The sequence below is a fragment of the Globicephala melas genome, chromosome 8 (assembly GCF_963455315.2).
Source record: "Globicephala melas chromosome 8, mGloMel1.2, whole genome shotgun sequence".
NCBI classification, from domain to species: Eukaryota; Metazoa; Chordata; class Mammalia; order Artiodactyla; family Delphinidae; genus Globicephala; species Globicephala melas.
In genome coordinates this window covers 25,525,237-25,538,159 of record NC_083321.1, presented here as the reverse complement: position 1 = coordinate 25,538,159, position 12,923 = coordinate 25,525,237, and the positions used below count along the sequence as shown (strand labels likewise).

The following is a 12,923-nucleotide window of genomic DNA, read 5'->3' as shown; positions in this document are numbered from 1 at the left end:
AATGCGCATAAATGTATATTTCTCATAATGTCTGGCATATAAGTGTTCAGCGTACTTCATGTAGCTCACAGGGCCAAAATGAATGTTAGACATCCATGCAACACTGAGAACCTGCTTCCTAAGTGCAATGGGCAGCGTGTCAGTTTCATGCACTACTGAGAATAGTTACAGAGAAATAGACCAAATCTAAATGTAGGTTGCTACTGATTTTGGAGTAAAATGATTGATGATCTATATAACATAATGGTCCTGCTTTGCCAACAAAATGCTAGAAGCGTTTTGGTGCATTTGATATCAAGTACAAATCACCTAATTTTCCAAAATCCTGATTCCTTGACTTTTAATCTTGAAAAAGGAAGGAGACATTTATACATATCTGCTTTAGTTTGTTTCCCTTTACCTACTTGGTGGGAGGGGCAGGAAGGATTGGCTGTAGAGAGAAAGAAGATGTAATTTTAAAGTTTATAAGCCTGCAGGAGACGCAAGAGGGAAGAGATATGGGAACATATGTATATATATATAACTGATTTATTTTGTTGTAAAGCAGAAACTAACACACCATTGTAAAGCAATTATACTCCAATAAAGATGTTAAAAAAAATTAACTTAAATGAACCTAATATCACTGGCTGTGTAAAATAAGTGGCTTTCTTTGCTTACTCTGGCCCCTCTCTCCCATCATTCCTGGGTATTATCAAGATTGCAGCAGGCTACCAACCTAACCCCTGCTCTAAGAATAAAAAACACTCTTCATCTTGCTCTGGATCTGTAGGGGAAAAGTGGATTAGCTCATAATAACTACCCAGATTTTTTTAATTTTACAGGATTGATGTGGACAGTATGCATAAAAATATGTTGAAAAATGTAAAGAACTTATATTCCCTTTCTGGCTATAAGTCTTCATAAAATTCACTTTTCATTTGGAACAGAAGTTGGCAAACTTTTTCTGTAAAGAGCCAGAGTAAATTTTTTTGGCTTTGTGAGCCAAGTGGTCTCAACTGCTTGATTCCGTCATTGCAATACAAAAGCAGCCACAGAACTACAGGCAAAGCAAAGCAGTCGGCTGCGTTTGGCCCTCCAGCTGTCATTCAACAGCCCCTGATTTTAGAAAAGTGTATGTAAGCAAGTAAACAGGCATCATAAAGAGACTAGATTGGCCTGGTTTAATCCAGGGATCAAAGCATTTTCAGTAGACTAGGCAAGAGTTGATCTGCTTTTAAATTTGTCCCACATTAGATGTTAATTGGTAATCAAGGTTCAGCTGGGACAATGATACATAGCATAGTGCGTGATGCCTAGTGATAATCACTTAGCTAAACAGACATTTAGTGTTTTACATACACCAGTATTTTGAGAAGAAATTTTTTATATTATGAAAATTGAGAAGGTTATGTAGCATGCAACTAAGAGCCAAGATACCTAGTCAAAGTCCACTGCAGACTGTGTTCCTAATGACTTTGGAAAATTACTGAGTTTGGAAAATTACTTCACATTTGTGTCACTGCCTCATCTGTTTTTTGGTTTTTTTTTTTGTGGTATGCGGGCCTCTCAATGTTGTGGCCTCTCCCGTTGCAGAGCACAGGCTCCAGATGCGCAGGCTCAGCGGCCATGGCCCACGGGCCCAGCCGCTCCGCAGCATGAGGGATCCTCCCGGACCGGGTCATGAACCCGCGTCCCCTGCGTCCCACTGCGCCACCAGAGAAGCCCTGCCTCATCTGTTTTTAAAGATGTAGGACTGTTGTGGGAATACTTCTACAAAAGAGTTTTAAATTCTATAAATATAAATTCTTAACATTAATTAACAGAAAAGGCATTAGGAATCAGATACAAAGAACTTCCCTATTGGGTTTATTATAAAAATGGGCTTGAAAGGGAGATGTGAAATGTTCCATCATACCCTTAAACTGTTTGAAACAGGACAATTAGAAGTATTAAGTATTCAACCCAATTAGAATGGGTGTCTAGCTTTGATACTCAAGCTTCTTTTTGCTTTTGCTTTGATTCTATGACTTGTCCAATTAGCCAAGGTAAGAACTTAGATTTCCCAGTGCCCGGCCCACTGCGCTTTAGTTACCATAGTTTAAAGATTGTACACTTGAACATCAAGCTGAAACGATTTGTTTTTGAGCTCAGTTATGCAAAGGTGGAAAAGGTAGATCCTGATTTTAGTTTCAACTTTCCCAAAGGGAGAGTTATGCTATCTTGAGGTTTCTCCAATTTAAAAATGGAAATTAAATGTACTGTTAGAACCTATTACTTGTTAAGGCTGTGTTAGTATTATAATTTTCACTTTAGATGTGCTAAAGGAAAAGTTGTTTAATGTGCATCTCTAAAATTTAAAATATACAGTGACTATGCAGTTGTTTTTTTTGTCATTTTTCCTAAACTTTTTAGGTTACCTTTTAGCAGTTATACCTGTAATTGTTTTTTAGATTTTGAAAAATAACAGCCTTTTTTTTTTAATACAGTCTTTTTTGCACTAAAGTTTTGCACACTAAGTTAAAAAACTTACAGATTTTCCAAAAAAAAAATCTGTCAGTTGTAGTTACTTGCTTTTCATATGATAAATGGACTCTTGGAGCCAAATAATCTCTACAAATACTTTGCTTAATATTTATATCCATACTTGATATATTTATGAATATTTGATCCTTTCACATACTGTGTTTTAATTGAATTAATTTAAAGTAGACAAATTCTTCCTTTGCAATAGTCAGTTTCCCAAAATAATATAAATTAACTTAAGCACTATTAAAAACAACTGAACTCTATTGATTAGATTATTTAAGGCATCTTTTATTAAAATTTTAAATGCTCAAATGAGTGAACTATTTTTTTAATAGTTTAAATAAATAAATAAATGCTCAAATGCCACTATTCCTAAACTTAGGTGACTAAAAAATATAAGTACTTAATACACTACCTCACACTCTCCTTCCCAAAACAGGCTGGATTATATCTATTTGATTTATACACTGTGACTTTTTCCTGCTGTTTTCCATCAAACTTAATTGTGAAAAATGGTGCCATGTTGCCCTCTTGATATTATTTTGAAGATCAGTTAGGTCTTAAAGCATCCAGATGCACACAGTTCTACACATATCTGTAGAATTAGCTCACTAAGGTCTGCTCCGCAATATTTTTAATTGACTTACGTGTTCTGTGGGAAAAGAAGAATCACAAAAAGTCTTTGCAATTGCATTCCTCTCTTCACTGGGCTCTCTCCTGGGATCTGGATGAATACTCGAGTTATTCAAAATGTCAGCAACTCTGTTAATGCTGGTACTATCTGGTTGACAAAAAGGAAATGACAACTAAATTTTATTCTCCAGGCACTCATTTTAGTGACTAAACTTTTTTCTGATCCTATGCTTTGTATTTAAAAAGTAACAATTTCTATTTTCTTCTCAGTTTGAACACTGGTTTCCATAGGGTTTGCCCTTACATTAGGTATTTCATTTCAGAAAACAATTTTTTTATTGCTACTTTCTAAAACCTGCTGATTTCACATTAAAATTAGTGACATGGTATGAATATCTTCTAAAGCAATATAACATACCTTAAAATGTTATCCTTATTCCCCTGGTTACTGCACTGACTACACATATAAACATTTATATAGTGAACATCTTACCAATTCAAAGGGAAAAGTCTGAACCAACTGAAAGTCAGATTTGTAAAATATATTTAAAAAGAAATTGGCCATGATAAAAAATCCAACAAAGGGCTGTCTAGTAGGGGGTCATTGGGCTTTAATAAATAGATAACAATGATTTAGAGAAACATGTAAGGTTAAAAGATATTTAGGAGTATCTTTTATAAGTCTGAGTATTTTACAAGTTGAATTTCTATAGAATTTTAGTCATCTCTCCTTCCATCCTAATTTATATGATTGAGATTTAATTTAGAAGGACTTGTGAGAAAATGGTAAATGTTAGACCAGTCCATTGACTAACAGCATTAAACTAACCACAGCATTTGACAGACAAAATTAATGGAATCTGAAGTTTAATACATTTTATTATATCAGGAAAATTACAGTTTGTGAGGTGAGATTTTACAGTGTTTTGGTGTTTTCTATTTTCCCCTATATTACTTCTCCACTCATGCCAGTAAACAAGATATACTTATTTTGCTTTTAATTCCCACATTTTCTTTTTAAAATTTTCTCAATTTCCTTTTTAAAAGAAGCCTGTTAAGTCAGAAGGCCATGCAAAGCTTTCCTTGTAATCCATATTTCTTCACTGGGTCTAGACACGTATTGTTAAACAGGCAAAGTTCCCGTAAAATCTAAGACTGTCTACGACAACCTTAACAACTTTAACTATGAGATTGCTATTAGCAAAATAAACATATTTTTATCATGATCATACTTCTTAAACAATAGTTATTTTTAAGTTACATTTATACAGCACCTATATATGTTATGTAGTATATCTCTATGTTAAAATATCTTCAATATTAAAATTTTCAAATACACGACAATGAAGGATATGAACATCAATGTACTCATCACCCACCTTCAGTACTTCAATATTAAGTCACGTATTTCATCCATTTACCTCTCTCCCTATTTTTTTTTAATTCTGGAGGATTAAAAAAATTGTTTTATAATCTTGTTTCTGATTATTTTAATAATGATCTAAGTTTTAGGTAAACTGCAATCCATTTAAGATTCTTTTGTTATAACTTACCAAGTTTCCTATACTTTGGTGTTTTTTTTTAACATCTTTATTGGAGTATAATTGCTTTATATTGTTGTTAGTTGCTGCTGTATAACAAAGTGTATCTGCTATACATATACATATATCCCCATATCTCCTCCCTCTTGCGTCTCCCTCCCACTCTCCCTATCCCACCCCTCTAGGTGGACACAAAGCACCAAGCTGATCTCCCTGTGCTATGTGGCTGCTTCCTACTAGCTATCTTACGTTTGGTAGTGTATATATGTCCATGCCACTCTTTCACTTCGTCTCAGCTTACCCTTCCCCCTCCCCGTGTCCTCAAGTCCATTATCTATGTCTGCATCTTTATTCCTGTCCTGCCCCTAGGTTCTTCAGAACCTTTTTTTTTTTTTTTTAGATTCCATACATATGTGTTAGCATACGGTATTTGTTTTTCTCTTTCTGACTTACTTCACTCTGTATCCATCCACCTCACTACAAATAACTCAGTTTTGTTTATTTTTATGGCTGAGTAATATTCCATTGTATATATATGCCACATCTTTATCCATTCATCTGTTGATGGACACTTAGGTTGCTTCCATGTCCTGGCTATTGTAAATAGTGCTGCAATGACCATTGTGGTACATGACTCTTTTTGAATTATGGTTTTCTCAGGGTATATGCCCGGTAGTGGGACTGCTGGGTCATATGGTAGTTCTATTTTTAGTTTTTTAAGGAACCTCCATACTATTCTCCATAGTGGCTGTATGAATTTACACTCCCACCAACAGTGCAAGAGAGCTCCCTTTTCCTGGAGGATTTTTAAAGCAAAACTTGCACATTGTTATTTCATGTGGTGGTTTGAAAGAGTAAAACAGTCTCCACTATCTGAACTATTTAATATTTGAATATATTAATACAGGCATATAATTATTAAGGGATTCAATTTAAAGTGTTTCAAACAGTGATAAATATCAATGATATGAAAGGTATTAATGTTACACCTCACTATTACTTGCAAAATAAAAGAACAAAGCTAGATTTGTGGTGCTGGTGAAGGGACAGATAAAAATAGAAAAATTAAGGAAAGAGGGAAAAAATTGGGAGAAGAAAGTGACAACATAGGAGAGAAACTAAAACATAGTTCTGAGAGAAGGAAGTTTGGGTTTTTTTGGGTATGTTTTTTGGGGTTTTTTTTTTAGTATAGAAAGAAAAGGAGTAAACATAACATTGGCAGAAGCCGTATCAACAACTTCACTGCATTTGCTCTAGAAAGTAAAAAAAGAGACTTGGATTAGGTAGATGTTCCTAATTTAAAATTAATGACCCAGACTTGTGGCTGTTTTTGCTATTTTCAGTTCTTTGATAATGAAAGGATTTTTTTTTTTAATTTCCAAAATGCAATTGACCTCTGTACATGTTGATAATACTGGCTCAGATTTAGGTGAAAATAAGTCCACTTCCATTTAAATAAAACTTTTCCTACTTTTACATATATATCAATACATATAAGGAGTCTTTTAGGTTTAGGCAAAAAAAATACTTATATATATAGTAATATAAATAAATTTTCATTTTAAACAATCTGAAAAATTTTTACCAATAAGTAGAAATACAAATTTTAAAAGAATTAAAACATAACCCTTATTTTCTTACCTGGTCCGCTATCCTTCCCGTCATCATCCACACCAACATTTTTACAAGGTGTCAACGAAACCATCTTTTTGTTTTCTAATAGACCTATTGGTCTCTTCTTCAGCAACAAAGGAATGCTAGATGTTGAAGTGCTCACTGTTTGACTTTCAATTTGATTTACTTTTGGCCAGGAACTGGGGTCTAAAAAATTCACATATACTAGAGTTTTCTCAGTTTTTTTATCTGAAGTTGAAAGATCAAAGGCTGACCTTCCACTTCTGTTTACTAAATCTCCAGATGGCTTTATGTGAAATGGACATGATTCTTCCAGCTGTCCTTCACTGTAAATTTTTCCTGAAACAATGTCATTTAATGACTCTGTTTTCTCTGTACTATTTAACAATGTATGCTGTCTTTCATTAGGGAAGAGGTCATTTTTTTTTACTTCAGTTCTCTGATTCTCATCAATCTGACTCTCTTTACTGGAAAACTGTATTTCTGTGGAAGTTTTCACATGAATAGCAGTTTTCATATCTTTGGCTTGTGAAGCATCTACATTCTCATTGTTAGTCTGAAGATGGGAAACAGTCACATTGTCTTCTAGATACCCCAAACAGTTCTTAACTTGACTGTTATGCATATCATTCACATTTTTCCTATATATAGTTCTTTTCACAGGGCTTGAGTTGGGTGTCACCAACACAGGCATAATATTAACATTTTTATCTGAATTCTTTAAAAGTACGTTCAAATTGTCACTGAAAACAGCAGAAGAAATGGGGCGGTTGATTGCTATATCACAGGGAATAGTTAGTTCAGGTTGCTCTGAAGTATCATCACCAACTTGCCGAAAATCTGAAATTTCTTTAAATGGCAATACGCTACATTCACTTTTTTTATTTAACAGTTGTATTTGTCTTATTTTACATTGTTTATCATCTAACATAACATTCCTTGAATCCGGTAAATTGTATTTCTGACACTGGACAAGATTCCTTTTTACATCTAGAGATGAATCCAAATCTGCTTTGGTTTGGCAACTATTTGTAATTTCCTTCTCCGTGTCATTTTCTTGAGTCCCTGGAAGCAATCTGAATTGTTGTTTGAATGGTTCATCTTCAGAAACATCTTTTTCACGATTTGTATTGCAAGCCATCTCATCTAAAATACTGTTAAATGATGTTCTGTTATTTTCAACCCCCAGGTGTACATCTGCATGGTGATGATCTAATCCTTCAGTTCTTTCTGGATGTATCTTTTCTCTTTCTATTGATATATCTGCCACTAAAAAAGAAATATTTGGTGATTTAAATTCTGTACACCCATTATCTTTTTCCAAGTCCACCTTGTCTTGTATTTCTGTAGTAACCACTTTTGTAAAGTCAGTAACATCCAAGGTTTGTCCTTGACTGATTAATTCTTTTTCTATGCTGAGGGTTTTGCTTAGGGAGATTTCACTTTGATTTTCATTCTGAGGTACAATAGTATTAATTTTCTTCTTGGGGCTTTTTTCAAAAGGTTGTAAGTCTGTTATAATGAGAACACAGTAAATTTTTGGGTTATACACAAAAGCCTGCTTTTATAAAATGCATGTTAACTATTTTTATAAAAACATATTTAGCTTTAAATATTTCACTGGCAAGCTATTACACAAACATAATGACACCAATTTTATATAAATATTGAGTTCCCTTTAATAAGCATGCTAAAATGTTCGACTCTATTCACACTAAATTTTTATTTCATAACAGCAAAAGTATTTTTGGTTTAAAAAAGTTAAGTTGAGGGCATTACAAAAAGGTTATTTCTCTAGTCTGTTGCTTCCTTTTGGGCATATGGTACAATTCCATATAAACACACAGCTGATTAGATAAAAATTAATTTACTCTAACGGTCATATTGTAATTTCTCTTACTACATAGATGCAGAAATTGCTAGCTGGTTTCTTCAAGACTAATAATCATCACTTTCTTACTCACTACCTTGTAAATATTTTTAAAATTTGGAATACTTTTGGGCAAAATATATAGAATATCTACTTAAGATATTAATTTTATTCATCTGGGTTTTAACCATAGATTTCAAAATTTCAGTATAGTTACAATAATCTGGACTACAAATTTAGGGCATGAAGGGTCTTTTTAATCCATCATTCTCTCTACAACATCTCCACCAAGTGGTTGTTCAGCCTAGGTTTGAACAAACTTCAAACTACCTTCTTTAAACCACTCTTTTTCAATATGGACGAATCAGTCAAATTTTCAATGGTTACAGAAAGGTCATTTGAACTAAGAAAAGTGCTCTGGAGTCTGGTCATCAAAAGGTTATTGGTAGCTCATTCTTGGCAAATCAGTGAAGGCAGAAACCAGAATGCAAAAAGCCAATGAATAAGTGATGAGAAGGGAAAGCAAAAATGTATTTTTCTCCCTAATATTGACTCTATTGAAGAATAGCTCAAAAGACATACAAGTACTTTTGTTAAGACACATACAAATGGAAAAGTATTTCTCCAATTATACTACTAGGTCCTCAAAGCAAAGACTGTAACTTATATTCCCCTAAAATGATCAATATAAAAATTAGAAAATATCAATGTAACCTTAGGTTACCTTCATCACCTATAGTGATTTCTTCTATAAATGGGGCTTCTTTCTTTTCCTCCTTTTCTCTGTATTCAGTGTCTAAACAACAACTCTCAGTATTTTCTTCCCTTACTTCTTGCCTGGAATTATATTTCTGTATGATAGTGTTTTCTGATTTTTCCACTGACATTTCAGTATTTACTTCTGGAAGGTTCTAGTGTAAAATAGAAAAGTTTCCTTTAATGTAAAAACAGACTGTTAAAAAGTATAAAACATTTGAACAAACTTTGCTAATGAAAGTGGAATCTATATTTCAGTTCAACCATCCAGCAATTTCTATTTGAAAGCCAATTGATTTTTTGACTAAATTTAATATACTGTTCTTTGTAACAAGATCACTGTAAGTTCATTTTGTATAGTCTATCATAGTTAAATAAAATGGAGAGCCTTAGATGTTTTCAAACATGCATTCCACATTATTATATAATACCATATTAAGAACTACTCCTTTATTAAAAGCAAAGTAGTCATGGCAGGCAAATTGTTTTGAGTGTTTGGTATTTTTATGTATCTTTAAAATAGTGAATCAATTCAACATCTTTTTATTCCCCCTAAATATTGAGCACATATTACATGGAAGCACTGCACTAGGCTTTGGGATACAATGATGAACAAAATATAGTCCCTATCCTCAAAAAACTTATGGTCCACTGGGGAAGATAGTAAAAGAAATGACAGCCAATTTTAATATAGATGGGGATAAGCAGGCACTCCAGGGAGAACAAATGGCATTCACAGATGTTAAAAGCAAACAAAATTATAGTCTCTTCATGTAGTTTTACTTCGTGGAACTACTTGGGATTTACTTCAGCTTGAGCTTAGATGCTGGGAGAAGAATGGAGAGAAATGAGGCTTGAACTAGGCCTAGGTCATTAAGGGCCCAATATAGCATACTAAGGAGTTCTAACTCTACCAGGAAGTCAATGAGAAGTCACTGAAGGATTTAGGCAAGGTGATTAATATGAGCTGATTGGAAAGACCATTCTGGCTGCAGTATAAAGAATGGATTAATGTTTTCCAAACTTCACTGTTTAAAACCTGCAATAAGAAATAAATATGTTTTACAACACAATGAGCATACCAAGTAACACCAACTCAATGAGATACATTCTAATGTTTTCTATGTTACATTATTTTATTTCATTTCTAAAGGAATGCCAGTCACGAAACCACCAGACTGATTTCCATGTACCACTAACAGGCTGCACTTAGAAGTCTGAAAAACACTGAATTAAGGGGAAACAACAAGAGGCAGAGAGATGCGTCATAAGAATGCCACAGTAGTCCAGGTGATATCAGCAAAGATGAAAAGCCTGAATAGATTCATGAATTATTTATTAAGCTAATATCAACTGTTGAATGATTGGTTATGAAAACTGAGAGGAGAGTCGAGACTGATTTGCAGAGTTTGGATTAGGTACCTAGGTGATGGATGGGTGTTATTTACTGAGCTAGAAAACAGGAGTAGGAGGTTTAGAGAAATATCACGAGTTCATTTTAAATCTCTTGATGGGACTTCCCTGGAGGCGCAGTGGTTAAGAATCTGCCTGCCAATGCAGGGCACACGGGTTCCATCCCTGGTCCGGGAATATCCCACATGGCCACGGAGCAACTGAGCCTGTGCACCACAACTACTGAGCCTGCGCTCTAGAGCCCATGAGCCACAAACTACTGAGCCCACACACCACAACTACCGAAGCTCACGACCCTAGGACCCATGCTCTGCAACAAGAGAAGCCACTGCAATGAGAATCCCACGCACTGCAAGGTGGAGTAGCCCCTGCTCACCGCAACTAGAGAAAAGCCCGCTTACGGCATCAAAGACCCAATGCAGCCAAAAAATTAAAAAAATAATTAAAAAATTTTCTTTTAAATCTCTCGAGTTTGAAGAGTTAGTAAGACAAAAAGGTGGGAGATGTCTAATGAACATTTAGATGTATAGAACTGGAACTTTTAAGAGAAAACTGAGCTGGAAATGTAGATTTGAAAATTTCTGGCAGATAGCGGGCAGCTGAAGACATACAAGTTGATAAGACTGATTAAGAGTATATTTTAAGGGCTTCCTTGGTGGCGCAGTGGTTGAGAGTCCGCCTGCCGATGCAGGGGACACGGGTTTGTGCCCCGGTCCGGGAAGATCCCACATGCCGCGGAGTGGCTGGGTCCGTGAGCCATGGCCGCTGAGCCTGCGTGTCCGCAACGGGAGAGGCCCGTGTACCGCAAAAAAAAAAAAAAAAAAAAAAAAAAGTATATTTTAAGAAGAAAGAGAATAAAGAATAAAATGCTAATGAAAATCCCCAAGGGAGAGGCAGGGGAAGGGAACCTTGCAAAGGAGGAGTTTGCAAAGGAGATGGAGAAAAATAGTATGGTGGTTACCAGGAGCTTTGGAGTTGGATAAATATAGGTTCAAATCCTGTTTCAGTACCTATTAACTGTGAAACCCTAGAAGGATACTTACAGAGTTGACCCTTGAACATGGCTTTGAACCGCACAGGTCCAGTTATACACAGGTTTTCTTCAATAGTAAATACTACAGCACTACACATCTGCAGTTGGTTGAAACTGTGGATGCTGAACCATCGATATGGAGGAACCGCGTATATGAAGGGTCAACTATATGTTATACACAGATGTTTGACTGCTCTGAGAGGTGGTGCCCCTAACCCTGGAGTTGTTCTGGGGTCAACCATTTTAAGAGTTATCCACTGCTGTATAACAAATACCTCAAATTTGGTGGTTTATAACAGCAAACATTTATTATCCCATAGTTTTGATGGGTCAGGAATTTAGGAATGGCTTGGCTTGATGGTTCTGACCCGGGTCTCTCATGAGGGTCTAGTCAAGCTGTCTGTCGTCTGAAATTTTAACTGGAGCTGGAGGTTCTGTTTCTAAGAAGGCTCACTCCCGTGGCTAGCAGCTGTGGGGGCTGTTGGGTGGAGGAGTGCCTCAGTTCTCTTTTATGTGGCCTTTCATCCTCCAGAGCCCCTCTTCACTATGTGGCCTCTCTGGCAGGATAGCTGGGACTTCTTTACACGGCTCAGAAAGAGAGGCGGAGAGACAGACACAGACTGACAGACAGAGAGCGTGTTCACCCACGCTCTCACAGAAACCACAGTCTTCTTGTAACCTAATCTCAGAAGAATTGTAACATTGCATCACTTCTGCTATAGTCTATTAACTAGAAGCAAGTTACTAAATCCAACTCACACACAGTGGAGGGTATTACAAAGAAACATGAACACCAGGAGGTGGGAATCACTTGGTGCCACTCCTCAGTATATACCTTCCAAAAATTAAAAGCAGAGATTCAAACAGATAGTTGTATGCTAATGTTCACAACAGCCAAAAGGTGAAAGCCCAAGTGTCCATCAGCAGAAGAATGGGGCTTCCCTGGTGATGCAGTGGTTAAGAATCTGCCTGCCAGTGCAGGGGACATGGGTTTGAGCCCTGGTCCAGGAAGATCCCACATGCCACGGAGCAACTAAGCCTGTGTGCCACAACTACTGAGCCTGTGCTCTAGAGCCCGCGACCCACAACTACTGAGCCCGTGCACTGCAACTACTGAAGCCTGCGCACCTACAGCCTGTGCTCTGCAACAAGAGAAGATACCACAATGAGAAGCCCGTGCACCACAACAAAGAGTAGCCCCTGCTCACCGCAACTAGAGAAAGCCCGCACGTAGCAATGAAGACCCAACACAGCCAAAAATAAATAAATTAAATAAATAAATTTATTTTTTAAATAAACCAAAACAGAAGAATGGACACACAAAATGTAGTGTATCCATACAATGGAATATTATTCTGCCATAAAAAGGAATGAAGTGCTACAACATCGGTGAACTTTGAAAACATCATCTAAATGAAAGAAGCCAGACAAAGAGGACAAATATTGTACAATTCTATTTATATAAAAAATATAGAATAGACAAATTCATAGAGTCAGAAAGTAGATTAGAGGTTACCTGGGGAGAGGGGAAAAT

The 12,923-nt window shown here is 35.9% G+C and overlaps 1 protein-coding gene across 1 annotated transcript in view; it reads right to left on the bottom strand.

Annotated features, from left to right (window-relative positions):
- Positions 1–12,923, bottom strand: part of CCDC73 (coiled-coil domain containing 73) — a 105,510-nt gene that overhangs the window by 2,515 nt on the left and 90,072 nt on the right. Inside the window, exons 14-16 of the mRNA XM_030864802.2 lie at positions 8,921–9,098; positions 6,324–7,829; positions 3,156–3,289 (exon numbers count right to left, since the gene is read on the bottom strand). Coding sequence (XP_030720662.2) covers positions 3,156–3,289; positions 6,324–7,829; positions 8,921–9,098 — 1,818 coding nt within the window. The remainder of the gene's footprint in view (positions 1–3,155; positions 3,290–6,323; positions 7,830–8,920; positions 9,099–12,923) is intronic.